This window comes from Nilaparvata lugens, chromosome 6 (assembly GCF_014356525.2).
Source record: "Nilaparvata lugens isolate BPH chromosome 6, ASM1435652v1, whole genome shotgun sequence".
Taxonomy (NCBI): Eukaryota; Metazoa; Arthropoda; class Insecta; order Hemiptera; family Delphacidae; genus Nilaparvata; species Nilaparvata lugens.
Genome location: NC_052509.1, coordinates 65,373,983 through 65,395,032, shown reverse-complemented (window position 1 = coordinate 65,395,032; position 21,050 = coordinate 65,373,983). Strand labels below are relative to the sequence as shown.

The 21,050-nt window shown below is 33.0% G+C and overlaps 1 protein-coding gene across 2 annotated transcripts; it reads right to left on the bottom strand.

The window, feature by feature from the left end:
- Positions 1-877: 877 nt before the first annotated feature.
- Positions 878-14,915, bottom strand: LOC111058845. 2 transcript variants are annotated; one of them, XM_039431734.1, is made up of 4 exons: positions 13,942-14,915; positions 10,372-10,548; positions 6,695-6,853; positions 878-1,988 (listed from the first exon to the last, which is right to left on the bottom strand). In XM_039431734.1, the coding sequence occupies exons 1-4, from the start codon at positions 14,023-14,025 to the stop codon at positions 1,728-1,730; spliced, it is 681 nt and encodes a 226-aa protein (XP_039287668.1). In that variant the 5' UTR covers positions 14,026-14,915; the 3' UTR covers positions 878-1,727. The 2 variants fall into 2 exon arrangements, with proteins under 2 accessions (XP_039287668.1, XP_022202113.2); XM_022346421.2 differs by having other exon boundaries at positions 10,384-10,548.
- Positions 14,916-21,050: the final 6,135 nt, after the last annotated feature.

The window sequence follows — 21,050 nt, the reverse complement described above, 5'->3', positions numbered from 1 at the left end:
GACGTTCTAGTTGCTGGCACCCAAAATATATTATATCCTGGAAAATAGCCCTCTAAACGATTAAAATCTTTCTCCTCGACAAACGTTTCGCATAGAATAAAAATATCATAATTCTTTAAGAAATCAAGAAAATAATTTGAACTCACCTTTCCTCTAAGACCCGCTACATTATAAGCCAACACACTTAATTCATTTATTCCTTTTACCTGGCAGACGACCTTATCCTATTCATTAGACTGTTTATTTGAGCGTTCATTAGATTGTTCATCCTTCTTCGAAACATTATTAATTATTTCAGTAAAGTCCATCTTCAGAATCCGATTTAATCTCTCCAGCCCATCCTCGTTTCCACACCGTAGACCATCCTCCGCCTCCCACGTGAAGATATGTCCCTCAACAATCAGCTGTTCCCCCTTCACAACAGAACTCCGCACGCCACTCATCTTCAATATTTCTTTTTTGAGTAGAAATAGTCTATTACGCCGTATTCTTGTCGCAAGCGAATAGTCTTTATGCACTACATATCCAGTTCCTTTCAGTTTCCCTGTATTCCCCAGAACTACATCAATGTCGCGATCCACCGGGATATGAGCAATTATCGGCGCATTGTCTCTTTTTTTGCCCAAGATGTGAGCACGATTGACACCCACTTGTATATTACACTTCAGTACATTTGCACAAAATTCCTTTACTATCTCACCACAGTCCTCGTTACTTTTGAATTTTAGTCCTCTTAAGATTAAATTATTACGTCGTGATCGATCTTCGTATCTGCCTAATCGATGCATAATTTTGATATTTTCCATTTTCAGACGTTGTACTTCCTCCTTCAGCAATTTGTTTTCTTCGGTGATGTTGGATAGTAAGTTGTATTGTTTTATGAACATAATATATTTGTTACCCAGGGCGTGTTCTAAATACAATGAGTGTGATGTTACAAATTACCATTCCAAAGACAATACTGAACTAAACTATGCTACTAATTATTGTATCTCATATTATAGTACCAACTATTTTGAACTAAATAATTGTCTATGACGACACTGAAAGACAACTTATTATGCATTTTTGTACTACATTGTTTGAAATAAGTAAAAATGAAAATACGTACCAGGAAACAGTTACAAACTCCTAATAGATTTAAACATACAAGTTTCAGGGGAAGACTGAGAACGTTACTAAGAAATTAGGTACGCCTATTAGAAATTTGTTGGTTTAAAACTTTTGACAGTGGGTAGGTGGAAACGGACAGTAGAGGTCCGTCCTTCACACACCTAGCGTAGCTTTGCTAGAAATATGTCTTCGGAAGACATATCCGACGTATCACCTAATGTTAATCAATTTTTCCATTTTACACCAGCGTAGTACGGTATTGATTTAAAATTGGGAGATAGTACGGCTACGTCTTCTAGAAGACCCATTTCTAGCTACACTCTGGGTGTTAGGAGACCTTTAAATTTCCATCAGCTCTCTGCTAAACGTAAGATATCGTTTTACGTCCCTAATTTTTCGTGAATGGTGTAGAGCTAGAGCGGAGCAAGGAAAAGATAGCGCTATCTGCGTTGTAGAATGATAGACAAGGATAACAACACTGATGTTAATCAAATATTGTCATTAAACATGGAGCTCACTATAGAAACTGTTGGTTCAAAAATTATGTCATGGAGTTAGGGGTGATGGGCAGTAAAAGGTCTTTCAAGTTTCTGCTAAACCTAAATCATGCGTCCCTAATTTTTCGTATGCCAATACGTCAGTGGGTTCTTGACAGCTGTGAAAATGTTGATCGCAGTCTGGTTTCGCTGCAGCTCTCTTATGGCTTTGGCATCAGGCACAACTTTCAGATAGAGACGGAAACAAAAGCAGTTGACGTTGTCTGCTTCCGAGATGCGAAACTCGACCCGGTAGAAGCCGTATGGAGCTATTGGAATCTGCACAATCCTGTTGTAGCGCTCGTGGTCCAGAACAAAGTTCTTGATTGTGTATTCTCCCTGAAAGTATCACATCATCTATATGTATATAAAAGTGAAATGGCACTCACTCACTGACTGACTGACTGACTCACTCACTCGCAGAACTAAAAATTTACCGGACCAAATACTTTCAAATTTGGTAGGTATGTTCAGTTGGCCCTTTAGAGGCGCACTAAGAACGAATTTGGAAAAATTTTCAACTCTAAGGGTGGTTTTTAAGGGTTTAAAGTTCGTCTTTTAGCATGTATATTCTTCTTATTCCAATCTCTTAATTATTATAATTGAAATGTCCATACCATATGATAATATAGAGCTATAATCTAGAGAGAGTACCTCTTCGAAACAGTAACTAAATTAATAATTTTAAGGATTGGCATTAAGTTGAGTTGACTTTGTTAGGTCGGCACCAAGTTGAAGATTGAAATGCATTTATCGCGGAAAATTGATTGGGCACTGCTTCTTCAATACTAGCCGTCAGGCTCGCTTCGCTCGCCATATCCGTTTAGCCAGACGTTTAGTCTGGACCCCAGACTGAATCGTCCTAAAATATGATAAAAATATGACATAAAATTTCAAATTTGGTAGGGTTTTTGGCCCTTTAGAGGCGCACTAAGAACGGATTAGGAAAAATTTCCAAAGATATGCCCAAAATCTGCGTTTTTCCATCGTTTTTTAGCGTTCTCTCAGCTTTATCGTGAATAAATAAACAGAAAATGTTCAAATTTAGCTCAGCTAGGGTGTAATAATGTTGCGTTAGGAGGAATTTGAAATAACGCCAAAGATACGCCCAAAAATAGCGGTTTTTTGCGTTTTCTCAGTTCTTTCATCAAGCAATAGACAGAAAATGTTCAAATTTGGTACAGAGGTTTAGCTAGGGTCTAAAAATTTTGTAATAAGATGACTTTGATATTTCATCAAAGATACGCCCAAAATCAGCGTTTTCCAATGTTTTTCACAGCTTTTCTGCGTTTTCTCAGTACTTTGACTTTCTGATGGAATGAAGCATGCTCAAATGGAAAATGCAGGCGAGCGAAGCGAGCCCGCTGATCTCATTTTTGGACGATCCAGTCGGGGGTCCAGGGGGCGGAGCCCCCTGGCAAGACGGATATGGCGAGCGAAGCGAGCCTGACGGCTAGTTTGATCATAAAGAGAAGAAGGTAGGATAAGAAGATATCCCATTGGGTGTTCATATTCCAAATTTTACTGTTAACTCAAGCCTATAGTCCTAGTAGTTCTTTTCCGTGAACTATGTGGGGCTGGTAGTCTCTCATACTCATTTGGTGGAGAGTTATTGGGGAGGATATTCTGAGTATTCTTCCCAAACAAATGTCAATATTGATATGTTCAAAGCCAATTTATGTAGATAAAAAATATCCCATAGCAATTCTGAATTGCTTTGTTTATATTTCATGTATACTTTAATAATTATTATTCCTGTTTATATGTTGTATTCATCTTTGCTAAGCTATTATACGTGAGTGCATGAGCCATTATTTATTGCAATCTGCATAAATAAAGCAATCAACCAATCAATACTGTACCGTTCTAAAGGTGCGTACAGACTTTCGCTCTGCTCCGCAACCGAACGTCACTCCAGCAGAGCGATTGATGATCGACCGGGGAGCAACAGTGGTTCGACCGGGGAACGCGAGAAGATCTAACATCTTCCGTAACGTTCATGATGGGTGCGTGGGCGGAGCGACTGTGGTTCGATGGAGGAACGAGGGCGGTACGAGGGCGGAGCGTACTCGGTGCGGGTTGGAAGCGCGTATATGTGTACGCAGCTTTATATTCTTACAGTACTACACAGTATTACTCTGCATGAGTTAAGAAAACATCTGCTTGAAATTTGAAACTTGAACGACCTCTATCATGAGATACGGTATCTTCTTATGCTATCTTTTCTCTATGATTTGCTCCAAGTTAATATTGATTTTTGTATAATTAGAAGCCTTGTTATGTTTTGTTTAAGTAAATTATGCATACGGTATAAATAATGTGCTTTCTGGGTGGTATAATAATTATTTTAAAAAATAAAAACTTGTTATTGTCAAAAACAATGTATAAAAGAGAATTATAATTAATAATCTACGGACTAAGCTAATATAATAATTGATAAACTTATGATTATTATATACATTTTATTACCGTATAATATTGTGGTATAGTGAAGTCCATGTTATAATGGCAGTGTTTGATTAGCGATGGTATTGCTATCCTTGTCTATCATTCAACAAAGTGGATAACACTATCTCTCCCTCACTTTGCTCTGTTGCCAGATCGTCTTTTAACAATGTAGTATATCAATAATTAATTAACAAAATATTTTATCTCAATTATGAATTATTATTGAAAAATATAATTTCTTGCTTAATAAAATATAATTGATTATTTTAAACTAGAATGAACAGTTAATTAATATCACATCAATAAACCTGTATCAGCTACCGTCTATAGAAGGCATTGACAAGACTGAGGATCGGTAACGTTGTTCTCCTATCTTCCTCCACTGTCATTATAACGTGACTTCACTATAGTTATCCATACCGAATAAAAGACTGTTGAGTCCTCGTTATACAGTAATATTGCAGTGGAGAAAGATAGGAGACCAGCGTTCCCGATTCTCTGCCATTTCACTGCCTTCTACAGAGGATAGTTGATACAGGTATATCTGATGTAATATGTGCTAGTAGAGGTATCTGCTTCCCTGCGTAATCTGCTTGTCAAATTTATTTCTATTTATTTATTTTATTTGAGTATTACAATAGTGCGATAATACCCCTCTAGCTGTAAGCTATTTGAGGGATATATAAAAATAATCCTTTACATACAATAAAAACAATCAATAACAATAATTATATTTTCTTACAGTTACGTTGAAAAGTGGCCATTGCTGCACTGATTACAGAACGCAAAGAATCACTTTTCCGCTCTAGTGTGGGAATAGTATATTTCGCACCTAGGGCCGAAAATGAGACTTTTCTGGCTCGAAATCGGTTTTCAAGTCCGAGGCCGTAGGCCGAGGACTAGAAAAGATTGAGAGCCGGAAAAACATTTTTGCCCATGGTGAGAACGTAATTTTTCGCCACACAGAAAAATAAACAATATATATATGAGAATAATAATTATTCTCATTGTCTATTATAAGCACTTCCGAAAGCAAAAGTGGAAGGTCATAGCTCTAGCAAATCTGAATATCAAGAAATTGTCCAAGTATTTTTAATTTTAATTCTGATTTGTCTAAATAACCTAAAAGATTATGTTCAATTGTGTAAGAGATTGAGTTTATACTTTTTATTTTTCCAAATGACAATAAGATGATATTATTATAAATGTTTTAATTATTGAATGATAAACACAAATAATGAAAAGTTTTTGATCAGCTGGTTCATCACACTTGAAAAAGTTTTTGATCAGCTGGTTTATCACACTTGAAAAAGTTTTTGATCAGCTGTTTTAGCACACTTGAAATTCGGCCAATCTGATGTGATCTGAATGTCAATGGAAGTTTAGGTTAGAAGTTCTATTCTTCTATGAAAATCGAATTATTTGAATAGTTTATAATAGATATCTTATCTGTATTTTATTCATTTAAATAAAATGATAGTATATTATTACAGAATACTTTATTGAATTCTAGAAGCATAAAATGATTCCGTTTATCCACCATGTTCTGTGATAAACGCTTTACTAGGAGGTTTGAGGTTAGATTCTATTATACTCTGAAAATTGAATTTGAATAGTTTATAATATCTCATTTGTATTTCATTCATCCAAATAAAATGATAGTATCTTATTGCAAAAACTTTATTCAATTCTAGAAGCATAAACTGATTCCGTTTCATAAACTATTTTGTAAACACGTTCACATCAAATCAGAATCAGCTGACTTCAAGGTTATTTTACAGCCCTAGGGCCGTAAAAATTTTACCGGCCTGGTCAGAAAACAATCACTTTCGGCCTCCATATGACGCACGTAAACCAGCTCATTACATCCAAGTGGGGCGAAAAAATTTTTCTGCACTCCAGATTTGCAACATGGCAACGCAAAATACTTAGTAGGTTATATGGAGCAACAGTGCAGCAAAATCAAAATGAAGTTGGTAACAGTGACTGCTGTGGCTGCTATAGTGAGCAGAGGTGCAACCAAGCACAACGCGCAAATTATTAGTATTAGATATTATAACCAAGGACAACATTTTTATTCAATTTGACAATAAATTAAGGTTTTTATCAATAATAAAATTACACAGAAAAACATTTGATGCATTTCAGGCAATTTTACCCATAATTACCCACTTTTCATATTCAATGGTAACTGTAGGAAAAATTTAATGTGAAATACGTGCGCAAAGTTCCTCTGCTGCACTCAACAAACCATTCCGCCCTCGCCTACGGCTCGGGTGTAAACATTTCTTTTGGTGCAGCAAACTGTTACTTTGCGCACTAGTTGCACAAATAACTATTCTTAATTAACCTGATTATATTTCTTCATTTTTGTAACTGATTGTTCTCTTTTGTCCATTGCACCATAAATTAACTTAACTTAAACCGACTTGACTAAACGATAATAATAATGATAATCAAATTGCCATTGCAACGTGCACCTCACCATAGGATACTGATTATCGGTGCAATGAGCATTGATAATGAATTATGGAAATGTTATCTTTATAGACTATTTATAATAAACTATTTATGGTAAATGAATATAATGGTCGTACCGGTAATACAGAATAGCATTTGTACTTGTAGCCAGCAAATTCGATGAATTCAATGGCCAAAGGACGAATGAACTCTGTCCAATCACAGGTGGCCAGTGTCATGTCGAAAAGACTCTGATACCGGCCGCTTGAACCTCGAGTTGTGGCTATTACACGCATCTGCAACATCATAATCAGTCACTCTTTGGTGTTATATCATTCTGATTCGGCAAAACATTTGGTCGATTGAATAAAATCTACAATTGCTAGTTCCAATTAATTTTCAAGCAACTAGGATTCAAGTCAGATCTTATTTGAATAGCTTATTTTTAAATTTATAAAAAAATCATAACATTCAATAATTTTATTTATTACATTCAGTAGAGCCTGATAACTAATATATTTATGTATAAATCAAGAGTTTCATCTAATGAAAATTTTAATTGATAAATAAAATTATTGAATGTCATAAATTATTTTCTGTTAACTAGTAGTTCTGTGAACAGTAGACCTCACGCAGTATTCTCATCCACAAGTACCTGATTGAAACCACGGTAAGTAAAAGAAGACGGTAGGTGTCACACGCATGTTTGTGCTAAATTTCCGGTGTAGCTGACGTCATTTTATATCCAATCATCTGTTTTTAACAAATAAGTTTCATAAATTGCCAATAGGTGTTGAAAACCTCGGTTGGTGGCGATGATGCAATCTAGCTGGCTGACCACTGCGCACACATTTCAAGACCCCTACCGTTTTTATCTAAATACCGTGATTGATACTATAGACCTTATGGAAATACAGCAATCTGGCTTCTCCACACATCTGTGTAATCACTTGTCAACTGATTTATGATAAATAATTCTATAGTCTGATTTTCACTCTAATATTAGCGTATGAAGGAGGCTCCTTTTTCCTTTTATATTATCCTTGAAATGCAAAATTTCCAAAAACCTTGTATATACGTAGACCCGCAATTAAAAAAGTAACATACCTGTCAAATTTCATGAAAATCTATTACCGCGTTTCGCCGTAAATGCGCAACATTTAAACATTAAGAGAAATGCCAAACCGTCGACTTGAATTTTATACCTCACTTCGCTCGGTCAATAAATTAAAAAAATAAACCATTAACTAGTTGCTAGTCACTGTATTTCAGTTTTTATTCAATCAACCCATTAAAGCTGGGTGCCCAGTTGACATATAAATCAGTTTTAGAGCCCGTGTCCTTTTCTGTGAAATTTTTCCCCTATAGTGAGTTCCACGATATAATGGCAGTATTTGATTAACATTGGTGCTGCTATCCTTGTCTATCATTCAAATAAGCAGATAGCGCTATCTTCTACCACCAAGGAGGATCGTCCTTGTCTACTACCTCCGCACTGTTGCCAGATAGTTTTGCAACAATGTAGAAATATAAATATGTAACAAAATATTTAATCTCAGTTATGAAAACTAATTAATATATCATTGAAAAAAATAGAATATAATTGATTATTTTAAACTCGAATGAACAGTTAATATTACATCAGATATACCGGTATCAGCTATCCTCTATACAAGGCATGGAATCGCCAACGATGTTCTCCTATCTTTCTCCACGTGGACCTCACTATAGGACGCTTGTATTGCGAGACCTTGGAATGTCCGGCCGCTCTCTGCACACAACCTTATTCATGGAAATTAATAATACCGGGTGATTCAAAAAATACTTTACAACTTTGAAAATTCATATAAATCTTATTAAACAAGGTACAGAGCTGGGTTTGCTGTTGTTTTAAAGCAGTGGTTCCCAACCGGTGGGCCGTGAGACCCTTTGGATTGGGCTGGGCCGCGACGAGGTCTGGGGAAATGTTTAAAAACGTTGTGTTTGTCCAGCAGTTTTAAGGAATGCTTAAAAAACTATAATTCAAACTTAGAACAAATTGTGTCATGAACATTGTCGAGTGGCGAGTACCATACAGTGCAAAGGCCAGAGACCTTTACCTTTCTACGTCAATCTCTCGCTCGGAAGTAAACTGCAGGTTTCAACCTGCTCGGTTTGTGCATCAACTTGTCTTGGGCCGTCTGCTTCCAATGTTTGTGTATAGGCCTAACATTTTTGTAACAGACTTACTAATATTATTATTATGAATTAGGATTAGGAAGAGTATGAGAACATACTCTCATAATAACTGGAAGAATTTTTTGAAGAAATATCCATTTCATACCTCTCCTCGAAAAAAATTGTTATCTGACATCTATCATTGCATAAATACGAAGATTTCAATTGTCCTTTGACGACAAGGTCGATAAAAATATTCAGGTCATGTAATAAAATTTCCAAATGAAGATATAATTAGTATTAGATTCACTGAACTTAAAAGAAAAGTCTTGGATTTAGAAGAGTTTGATGATGATGATGAAAAGTATTTTGGAGAGGATATTCTAAAAAAGACATTAAGTAATTTGCAATAATATGCTACTGAGAACACAACACAGAATGCATGGGAATTCCAAGTTAGTGAAATTAATTTGAACTCCACTCTATTGATTGAATTTGACCAAAACGAAATGCTATTTAAATTGCTTTAGTTTTATATGTCTTACGTATACGAGTGTTCTTTTTGTGACATAATGTGTAATTATATTATATATATTAATCATCAGTTCTATTATTATTATGAACATTATTTTTATTATCTGAACTTTTGATAGCTTTATATTACCTGTATAGATGCTTCATTTCATTTCCTGACAAAAATCATTGTATTTTTTCTTTAATAAATGTATTAGGTAATAATATTTCAAATGTAATTGTACTGTATACTTTATAATAATTTCTAAATCATGTATTTTTCGACTCATACCCACGCTCAGGCTCTGCCTTTGTGGGTACTGTATTAATTTCCTTATTGATTTTGAGATGTTTCTACAGTTTGCTGGAGTTTTTCCCATGTACAGTGTGAGAAATGAACCTATTAGTGAAATTATAATAATTAAGATGATGTCATCTTTATTTTTGGACTTCAAATATCCACGGACATTTTGATGACCTGATAAATTGTATGATTTTATTGTAAATACTGACAAATGCGAAACATTCAATGTAAAATATATTTACTTATATATTTTCTGTAATTCATAAGACGAACCACTCCTCGACGCAGGCCTAGCGTAATGAGGAGTGCACTTGATATTTTTTATGTTATTATGCTTTGTAAAATTGTACAATGAAGTGAATAAAAGTTATTATTATTATTATTATTATTATTATTATTATTATTATTATTATTATTAAAATGTACATGCATGAATAAATATTATTATTAGCACTTGTGCGGCGCGACCAGGCACTAGCGGACTACGCGAGTCAAAACTTGGAGTCTTTTCCTTTAAAATAACACCAAAACCAGCACTGTACCTTGTTTAATAAGATTTATATGAATTTTCGAAGTTGTAAAGTCCTTTTTGAATTATATCCGGTATTATATAATAGGATGCACGAAAAAGTCAACGTTGCGAAGCTAGAAAAGGATAGCGCCATTTGCTTTATCCAATGATAGACAAGGGTAGCAACACCAATGTTAATCAAATACTGACCTCACTATAGCGCCTTTCGAATGGGAACTTATAATAGTAAATTGGTTTTTGAAAAAGCATTGAATTAAAATTTGTGAATATTATGCAGGACATTTTTGTTAGATAAATAAGATGCATACTTTTCTACTCACAGTGGTTGTTCTTTGCACATATATGTAGTTGAATAAAGATGCATTATAAACCCAATTGTCGGAGTTTGGTATTTTTCGTCTTGAGTAAGTGGTCTTTCCACATGCTTTTCCAGTGATTGGACAATATTCAAAGCCAATGTGGTTCCTTACAAACGAGTATGGGCCCTGTTTATAATAAACAAATCAAATCATTTACTTTACTTTACTTTACTTTTCTTGTTCGTCAAAATTACTAAACTGCATTAAGGGAGCAACGATCCCGCAGTATATGACACGTCAAAGTTTAATCTAATATCTACCATCCCGCCATTTATTTCGCCATTTAAAAAAAAACAATCACAAATAAAGAGCAAATCAAATATGATGAACATTTAAACAAAATACAAGTGTTAACTTAAAAATAAGAAAATAATAATACAAAATCATAAATATCTCTTTACGTATGTATATATAATTCACATATTATATATGTCACCACCAGCAAAAGAATAAACTTTACCCGCTGGTGACCGTTGCAAATCGAAAATATTATAATAATATTTTTAAAAAAAATTCTCATCATTGAGTCATTTCTGAGAATGAAGAAAAGAGAGAAGTAAATAAATTATAAGGGATACAATAAATTTTAATTTAAATAAGGTTTTCTATTGAAGAGAAATAGTTTGCAATTGTCCAATTTTTTATATCATTACTGGTATCTCTAGTTATATAAATAAATCTATGATTCAATACTTGTGATTTAATCGCAATACGTTTCAGCTGAAATAATTAAATAATGGCAATTTATAATTCATTTGTTTCATTTGATTCATTTGTTAGTTTTATCCATTCTTTGTAACATTTTTTATTTTAATTTAAGAATCTTTTCATTTCTATATTCAGTTTTATGATAATTTTCTTGTATACATATATTTTTTCCTTCTCTTGTATTTCTATATATTTTTTTCTTTTAACATTATTGGAATTGTAAGTTACATTACTCATTGTTAATCTTGTATTGTTGTATTTGTGAAGGAGACACATTAGGGGTAACCTGTTGTCTCCATAAATAAATAATAATGCTCACATTCTTGTTCAGGGCTAATCACAGCCCTGTTCAGGGCTATATACTTGTTCAGGGTACCCTGTACTTGTTTAGGGTATTTACATGAAAATCAACGTGCCCTTCTTAATATATATTTCAACTTTAAACTTCAAGTGATTCACTTGAAAATGCCTTTAAAGTTTAAACATGTTGTGAAAATGGAAATACAGTACTTTATTATTATAATTAATTTGTTGAGTTTATCCGCTTAAGTGAGCAGGACTCTTGCAGCATGCAACACGTCAAGTTGTAGTCTTTTTCTATATGTTGGAGTTGCCTCTATCCCCTGATAGCTTCACAGCATTCACCCAATGTGTAGGGTACTCTTTCCAACAGCCTTTGAGTCAGAGTTCTTGAAAGAGTCTCTCCATGATGTGGAGAGCTGGTTGAAGAACCTTATGTTCCCAAATAATATGGTCCTTTCTCGAACAAAGTTGTTCTATGAGTTGGGTAATATAAGATGGAATTCTTATTTCGGGTGCCATACGCATGTTGGGATCTGTTTGGTTCAAATTTATGCCCGTTCTTCATAACAAACATAATTGCTTACAAGTAATAAAGGGCTGGAACAGTCAGCAGGTTTAAGTTCAAGAAAATTGGCTTGCAGGAATCGCGGCCAAAAGGATTGATACCACCAAGAGCACGAACTTCTTTCTTTTGTATTAGGAAGATCTCCTGCAAATCTGACACGCTGTTACCCCAAAAAAGAATACTATAACGAATAAAAGACAAAAACATCCGTGATAGACTTTGAGCGCTGTCATTTGATTGGAAACACCTGGTTAGGTTACGTTAGGTTAGGTTAGGTTGGGTTAGGTTAGGTTGTTCTCACTGCAAAAAGAGCGTGTGACAATTTGTTCATCAGAACTCTTAAATGCTTATTCCAGTTGAGATTACCTTGAAGCTCTACTCCGAGAAATTTTGCACTGGATTGTACTTCACCCCGTATCAAGAACCAACCCACTTGTGAATGACTGCCAAAAGCAAACTTCATGAAATTTGTCTTTTTTTAATTCAATTTCAAGGCATTACTGCTAAACCAGCGATGAAGCTGATTCAATACCTTCAAAGACTGCCTGGAAACTTCGTCATCATTATTGTCACTAACCAATGCAGTAGTGTCGTCAGCGTAGAGAATCATTTTTGAATCTATATTGAATGCACTAACCAGCAATGCCGTAGTGTCGACAGCGTAAATAATCATTTTTGAATCTATAATGAATGGCAAATCATTGATAAAAATGTTAAACAAGATAGGCCCCAGTATTGACCCTTCAGGAACTCTAACCCTCACAATATTCCATGGGGATAATAACTGGCGTCCATCTGAAACTACTTTAACCGCCTGAAAACGGTTATGTAGGTATGAACTAAAAAAACTTCCTGCATATTAATTCCTGTACATATTACACTCTATTGAAATGTAATGATTTGAATTCCATAAACAGCTTTTACCAACTTCTTTCGATGTTTGTATAATAGGTTATGTGTCACCTGGTCATATGGGACATATATATGAATCATAATTATATTTATCTCATATTGATCAGGATTTTAGAGTTTTAATTTAGAAAAGTTTAATGAACAGTGTTTTTGTCTTTGAACAATTTTTGTCATCGACAGAAAGATTGTTTTTCATTTGTTGTCAAAATTAATGTAGCTTCTCTTCTGTTTTTAATAACAAACGTGCGACTGATAAAAATATGTATTTGAAATGGCTTCCATTTTTGGCATTGACTGAGTTATATTTAATACCCAAAATTTTACTTTTGGTGTGAGCTCGTTCGATAGGACTGTGAGTAAAGTCCGGCTGTTCTGGTGAAAGGGATAGATTTTGTTCTTGTTTTATAATACAGTTTTCCTGTCACAGTTCGGGCAGTTTAAAGAGAATTGTATTATTGAATAGGAAGGGATCTGAACCCACTTCATTAGATCAGTTATTTTGATTTTTAATTAATAATTAACGTCGCGTTTCAACCAGTGGATGCCAAAGTGGGAAGCCATTTTCATAAAAGTAGGTGACTACTGAGTCATTGTTCTTAAATTTTTCATAACCACAACAAATGAATCCTCACTAGCAGCAAAGCGAGTAGCCCTAGAAATATTCATCTGATTATTATTATTTCTAATTATAATTCTAATTTTGTACAAATAATTTATTGTTTTGTTTTAAATATCAAAAACCTGTACGATCTTTTCTTGTGGTTTTTTTTCTTCATTTTCCCACCCTTACATATTTGGTGGATGCAGATCTTGCTTACATATTTGGTGGAGGCTTCTCCCGCCGTCCATATATTGCTTACATATTTGGTGGAGGCGCCGGGTAACGATCCCGGTACCTCTCGCAAGCCAGAAGAGAACATATGTTAGAAGAGAACATGGAAAAATGATAGTATTATAATTATATATTGCATACAAGTGTGACAAAAATGATTTATTATAATAGATGGATAAATGATTTGAACTTGACTTACCGCATAATCATCGAAAAGAACATCACTTCTCACGTAGAAAAACATAAGAAGCAGGATTGTTGTGATTTTTTTGTAGTCATTCATGTTTAAACAGATCAGGCCTTCTCTGCATGAGTAGATAATGAATAATAACTCTTAGTCCGGGCATCATATTTACCAAATTAATGGCTTTTTCGTGATCAAATGAAATTAAAGATTCTTATCATCAACAGTAGAGTCACTATCGATTATAATACACATTTACAATTATGGGACAATTCATAATTTTGATTAAAATAGTAGCGTGCTTGTCTTCAGTAGCCTACTACAGTACATGTTTGATAATATTCTCGCCGTAACAATTTTCACGATAAAATTCAAATTCACTCAAACCAAAATTTAATCTTGTTATGTGTGATGTGGTATTTTTCCTTAATGAAAAACACAGTGGTTGTCAACCACTTTTTAAAACCACATAAAAATTTGTTGACAAATTTCTATTTGTGTTTTTCACCAAAATGTAATGTAGGAAGATTGCTTGATTTTATACATCTGGATATCATGTCAAATTCTATTATAACCAAAAATTTGTAATCAATTCAAGTTAGATTCTACGACAAAAAATTTAGATAATAAATAATAATGATAGTAGTAAACATAATAATTGGCAATGAGCAATAAGTATTAAACATTATTTATAAAAAATGATGATAACAATATTGTTTGTTTCAATATTTTTTTTCGTGATCAAATGAAATTAAAGATTCTTATCATCAACAGTAGAGTCACTATCGATTATAATACACATTTACGATCGCATTTAATACACAATACTAGCGTGTTTGTCTTCCGTAGCTTACTATGGTACATTTTTGATTACCATCAATTTTTTATGGAAAATAAAAATCGCTCAAACTTCTGAATCTTATGGTCTTTGATGCGACAAACACGAATCTGGAATCAAATTTGTAAAATTCCTTACCGTTTAGGAGATATGACCAAATTTCAGCCAATTCTGAGATTGTTTCAGTGTGTTTATGATGTCCATGGTTTTCATAAATTTTTTGTGAAAAAAAAATCGCTCAAACTTCGTGATCTAGTGGTCTTTGATGCGAGAAACACAAATCTGGAATCATATTTGCATAATTACTCATCGTTCAGGAGATATGACGAATAAAAAAATTAAAAAACTCTATGTTTGCAGCTTCATAACTCACCCTGTGTTTCACAATAATTAGTCCATGGTTTTCATCAATTTTTTGAGAAAAAAAAACGCTCAAACTTCTTGATCTTATGGTCTTTAATGCGAGAAACACGAATCTGGAATCATATTTCCAAAATCCCTTACCTTTCAGGGGATATGACCAAATTTCAGCCAAATCTGAGTTACTTTTTGTCTCAGTGTGGTTCACGTTGGTAAGTCCATGGTTTCCATCAATTTTTTGTGAAAAATAAAAATAATATTTTTATTTTTAACAAAAAATTGAGAAAAACCATTAGTCCAGTCAATATAGTCATAAAGAAGGGGGGAAGGGGGTGTGCTTGCAATTTATATTGTAGTTCTGATTTTTAATATATTATTTGGGTACATAAGAAAAGTCCAGAATCAATTTCTTCATACAAAATTTCCTTGTGCTACCTACTGATGGCCCAAAAACGTCGTATTTTCGGCTCATTTTCCATTTTTCAGCTATTTCTGCCAAATCTCGTAATCGGACAGAAAAGTTGGCTTTCGCCTTTTATTTAGATTATAAAATTCTGAATAAAATGAGGTCATTCGGAACTCTCTATCTCCAATGAGTACTGAGTTATGATTTTTCAAAAATGAGTGAAATTTGAAGTATGTATTATGTATGACTTTTTGTGTAGTTGAGAAGTTGATATTGTGGTAATTATTCATATTGAATGAAAAAGACTAAGAAATTGTCAAAAAACCACTGATTTATTGATAATTAGAAAGACCGGTTTCGGTTATTACACCATTGTCAATCTCTGATAATCTCTGAGTTTATGAGTTTATCAGAGATTGACAATGGTGTAATAACCGAAACCGGTCTTTCTATTTATCAGTAAATCAGTGGTTTTTTGACAATTTCTTAGTCTTTTTCATTCAATATTATGTATGAAGGTATTCCACATTTCTGTTCCTCGCATCAAAGTGCATTGAGGCTACTCTAGGCTACCAATCAATAAACCTCCCCACTAAATATACAACAAGAAACATTACAATGACACAACTCTTATCTAAGATAACTCTACAATTAATCAACCCCCATTTATTTCGAGTGTCCAAAACCCCAATTGCTGAATAAATCATACACTAGTTGTCTAATGGTAACAATAAATTTATTAATGTTTCAGGAGTACAAGACTACAACTTATCCAGTAAGTTATACATGAATACACATATTACACTGAAAGGCAAGAAAATGTTCAGACAAATACAAGTCACATAACTTAGGTTTTGATAATCCTCTAGTAGAGAGAGAAGGTGGATTGAATTTGAAGTATTATGAAATTGAAACTTAGTATCAAGATAAATTTGAAGGAAAGTTGATAAAATTATTTGTAAACAATGGAATGAAAACAATTATTATTACAAGTATGAATATCACAGTTAAGGAGAGACATTTTTTGATTCTGACTTAAATGAATTTCCTAGACTGGATGATCGATTGGTAGAGAGTTAGTGGGGAGGATATTTTTAATATTCTTTCCGAAGAATGGACATTGATATGTCCAAAGCTCCGCCAATTTATGTAGATGCATAACAATATAATTATTATCTATAGTTATTATATTACAAATTGCTTTTTCATATCATATACAGTTCAAAAATTATTTTCTCAGTCTATATCATGTAAATTCATCTATAATTTTGCTGTATTGTAAGCTATTGTATACAAGTGTATGAGACAGTATATATTGTTATCTACATAAATAAAGTACTCAATCAATCGATAAGTAAGTGGGTCCCTATTGTAATGTCTAAAATATCAATCATTAATATATTATCTTTTTAATCCTAAACTTTCAAAACATTCATTGACAGACACATTTCGATATTGAAAAATGCTTGAAATATCATTATTTCACAACCGAAGATTAAAGAAAAGTTAAAGCATGGAAACAAGAGAGCATTTTAATGGAAAACAATGTCTAACTGATAAAACAACACATACTTCCTTAAATCTAATTCGTTAATCACGCTCGTCATACATTACAACCTTTCCTGACGAATTTTTAATAGTTAATACAAAGATTTAAATGAAACATGTTAATAAAATTGGATAATATAATTTAGAATAAAGGAGAAGGCAAATTTTCTCATAAATCCATTTGGAATATGAATGATTGAAAGGTCGAAAAACACTCATTTGGAAGATAACTAAACTTGACAAAAACTAGGGTAATTTCATGACAGTAAGAAATTATGATCGAAAGATTTTTGGTCTACATGTTTTAAGATAAAATAGTTGACATACATTACAAAAATTAAGAATTTAGCATAAATAAACTGAAATGGTTTCATATAACATGAAGGATTTTGGCATAAAATTTCAACATAATCATGATAAAATCTCATAGACAACACTAAAATGAATCATTTTTCAACCCTGACCCGGATCACGCACGGGCAAGTTTTTGCAGTATAGAAAAACACAATTTTTACATTATTGAGCAAAATAGTAAACGCAGATTTACTATTGTAGTGGAAAGAGCTATCATCTCCAAGAAAAACATTGATGAATAAAGATCATAGAATTATTATGAGTAAAAATAGGAGTATTTCATTTCATTTAATATCACAACTATAAACTAATGCTACCACAATAATATCATAAACGAGTAATAAAATTAGGATAAAATACTACAAAATCCAATAAACTATATAATGATGATGATAATAATAATGAGTAACAAGGGATATAATATCGATGATAAAATTAGTAGGATTGGATTATATTTACTTTCATAATCTATTCAGTAATATTTATTATGTTTCTAAAATATCAAAATTCTTAGTACTGAACTTTTAGTATCAATAATGATTCAGAACAGTTGCATGTTTATTGTATCCTCTTATTATTATTGAATATTAAAATTTATTATTGTTACGTCTACATAAAGAATAGTAATTTTTGAATTACTACTTGAAAACCACAGTCAGAACTGCTGCCAATACATTAACTAAAAACTACAATAACAATAAATTAAACTAAAATTTTGTCTTGAAAAACTAAATTTCGTTTTAAATTTTTTGAATCATGCTCAGGATAAAGAGAAAATAATTTGAATCAGTCTTTAGATTTGCTTTCAAAACTTCGCTTTGATAGAATCTTCATATAATCATAATAATATCAATGAAAATCAAATTTCAAATACAATATTTCATAATTTTTTTTGAGTCAATCGATTTGTTAAAATACTTTTATTGAACCTTAGTTACATAACGTGCTTTAGTTAACCCTTCTGTCGCAAGGCGTTAAATTAATATCACTACTCTAATTTGGAGAGCCATCAAGACATTTTTTAGATTGCTTGAAACAACAGTAATTGAATTATGAACTTAGCGACGGTCAACCACCTTTCTTATATAAATCTATGAAAAATTGATTATTCCATTACCACAAGAGTAACCTGACAGTAAATTTTCAACATTCTAAACAAATTTAGCATTAACTCCATAATTTAGAGTTTATAGAAATTTACAAGGATAAAACTGACCAGCAATTGGAATTTATAATACTGATATGAGATTGACTTAAACGTTAACAAACATATTTGCAATAAATAGTTAAATTTTAAAATTTAGTATTTTTATTTTTGACAATAAAAATACCGGTACCAATGTTACAAGACCCCTGAAACGGTTAAAGAGTAATTTGAAATAGTCAAATAATAATCTCACCAAAGTCAAATAAGTATGTGATTAATATCACGTCTATAATTTGGCTGAAAACAATAATGATTTGTAAAATTAAATTGATAAAATCAATTTGTATCAAATGAAAAATTATTGTAATTACTTAAAATTCAAAACCAAGTTTATTCTCTACAGATTCTTTCTCTACTACAAATAGACCAGAAAATATTTTTAAACAATTAAAACAATAAGAATATATCAATCGGAAAGGCCCAGTAGAGATATGCAGTAATGTCAAAATTATTTTTTCTCCCTCAGGAAAATTGTTGCCCTCGGCTTCGCCTCGGGCTTCAAACTTTTCCCTCAGGGAGAAAAAACAGCACTTTTCACTCTAGATATACAAATAACTATAATGCGTACCTTTTTCATATAAACTACAATCTTCATAAATAGTGAATTGAAATTCCAAATACATAACAACAGATCTAACTAAGCACTGAGCTAAAATAGCTTTACAATATTAAAGAAACTATTTGCTATTTTGAGCTCAATGTAATATAGTATTTTCAATAGAATTATACAATAACCCAGTCCAATGATACAGAGATCTAGTTTTAAAGATACAGTAGTTTATGATTCCCCACTACTTCAACTATTCAACTGTAGAATACTATCACCCAGATACAACACTAGTTCTACCGATCTAAAAACCTAAATACTTAACAAATAACAGTAAGACAGCTATGTAAAAAATTATGACGATGATAGAAAGTTAGAATGGTGTGTGTTAATGTACAAATGACTAGTGATGGTAATAGAGTCTATGTCGAAACCTACATTGAATGAAATTAACTTCTAAAGCTGGATTGCCACATATCAGTATCACACTCTGTCTGGTTTAGTAAAATACTATACGGTGATCACTAATAGAAGGAATAATGAATTAATAACAACAATATGAAAATCTTGTAGTACCCTTTATTTTTTAAAAACTTTTAAATAGTTCAACAAGATTTTAAAATTGTTTTTATTATTTGTGAAAAAGTAGCCCATGTGAGTAAAGTGTTTTTAAGGAATAATGATACGATGATCTAAGCCATAGTTTTTTATGACGGAAGTGTCAAAAAAATCCACTGTCTTGTTCCCGTCTATTTCCCGCATATCGAAATCTATATTTATATAAAAGCGAAATGGCACTCACTCACTGATTGACTGACTGACTGACTCACTCACTCGCATAACTAAAAATCTACCGGACCAAAAACGTTCAAATTTGGTAGGTATGTTCAGTTGGCCCTTTAGAGGCGCACTAAGAAATCTTTTGGCAATATTTTAACTCTAAGGGTTGTTTTTAAGGGTTTAAAGTTCGTTTTTAGCATGTATATTCTTCTTCTCCTAATCTCTTAATTATAATTGAAATTTCCATATCATATGTTACTATAGAACTATAATCTAGATAGAGTACCTCTTCGAAACAGTTGTTAACTGGCAACTAAATTAATAATTTTGTCAGGTTGGCATTAAGTTGAGTTGACTTTGTTAGGTTGGCACCAAGTTGAAGATTTAAATGCATTTATCGCGAAAAAATTGATTGGGCACTGCTACTTCAATCCTGGGAATATTATATTACTAGCAGTCAGGCTCGCTTCGCTCGCCATATCCGTTTAGCCAGCCGTTTAGTCTGGACCCCCGACTGGATTGTCCTAACATATGATAAAAATGTCCAAATGAAAAATGCAGGCGAGCGAAGCGAGCCTGCTGATCTCATTCTTGGACGATCCAGTCAGGGGTCCAGGCTAGACGGATATGGCGAGCGAAGCGAGCCTGACGGCTAGTTCCCGAATAAATCAAGGTTTTCCCGCCCCGTGGACACCCCGTTCTTAAAATCAAGCGCTTAGCTTTAGGGACAAACAAATTCCGCTAGATCGCTCCAGCTGTACTATTCACTTGCTGCCCGAGCATAGCAGGCGTAAAACCGTGCTTTAAAGGTACACATACCAGCGGCTATTATTGTGTCTATAAAAGAAGTTTCAGCATCAACTTTATTCATCAAGAACAGCGCTACAAGTTGCTATGAATTTGAAGTCTATAGAACGAACATTGAAAGTGAAAAAGGAGGTTAAAATGCATAAAAATTTTTTTCAGATTTTCAAAAACAAAGTTGACGTAATGTTTGCTATATTGGAGAGGAGGCTTGCATATTTTTCTCAAATTTTTCTGACCAGTAGTTTTTATAGGGTATGTACCATCTGCCTCAAAAAAG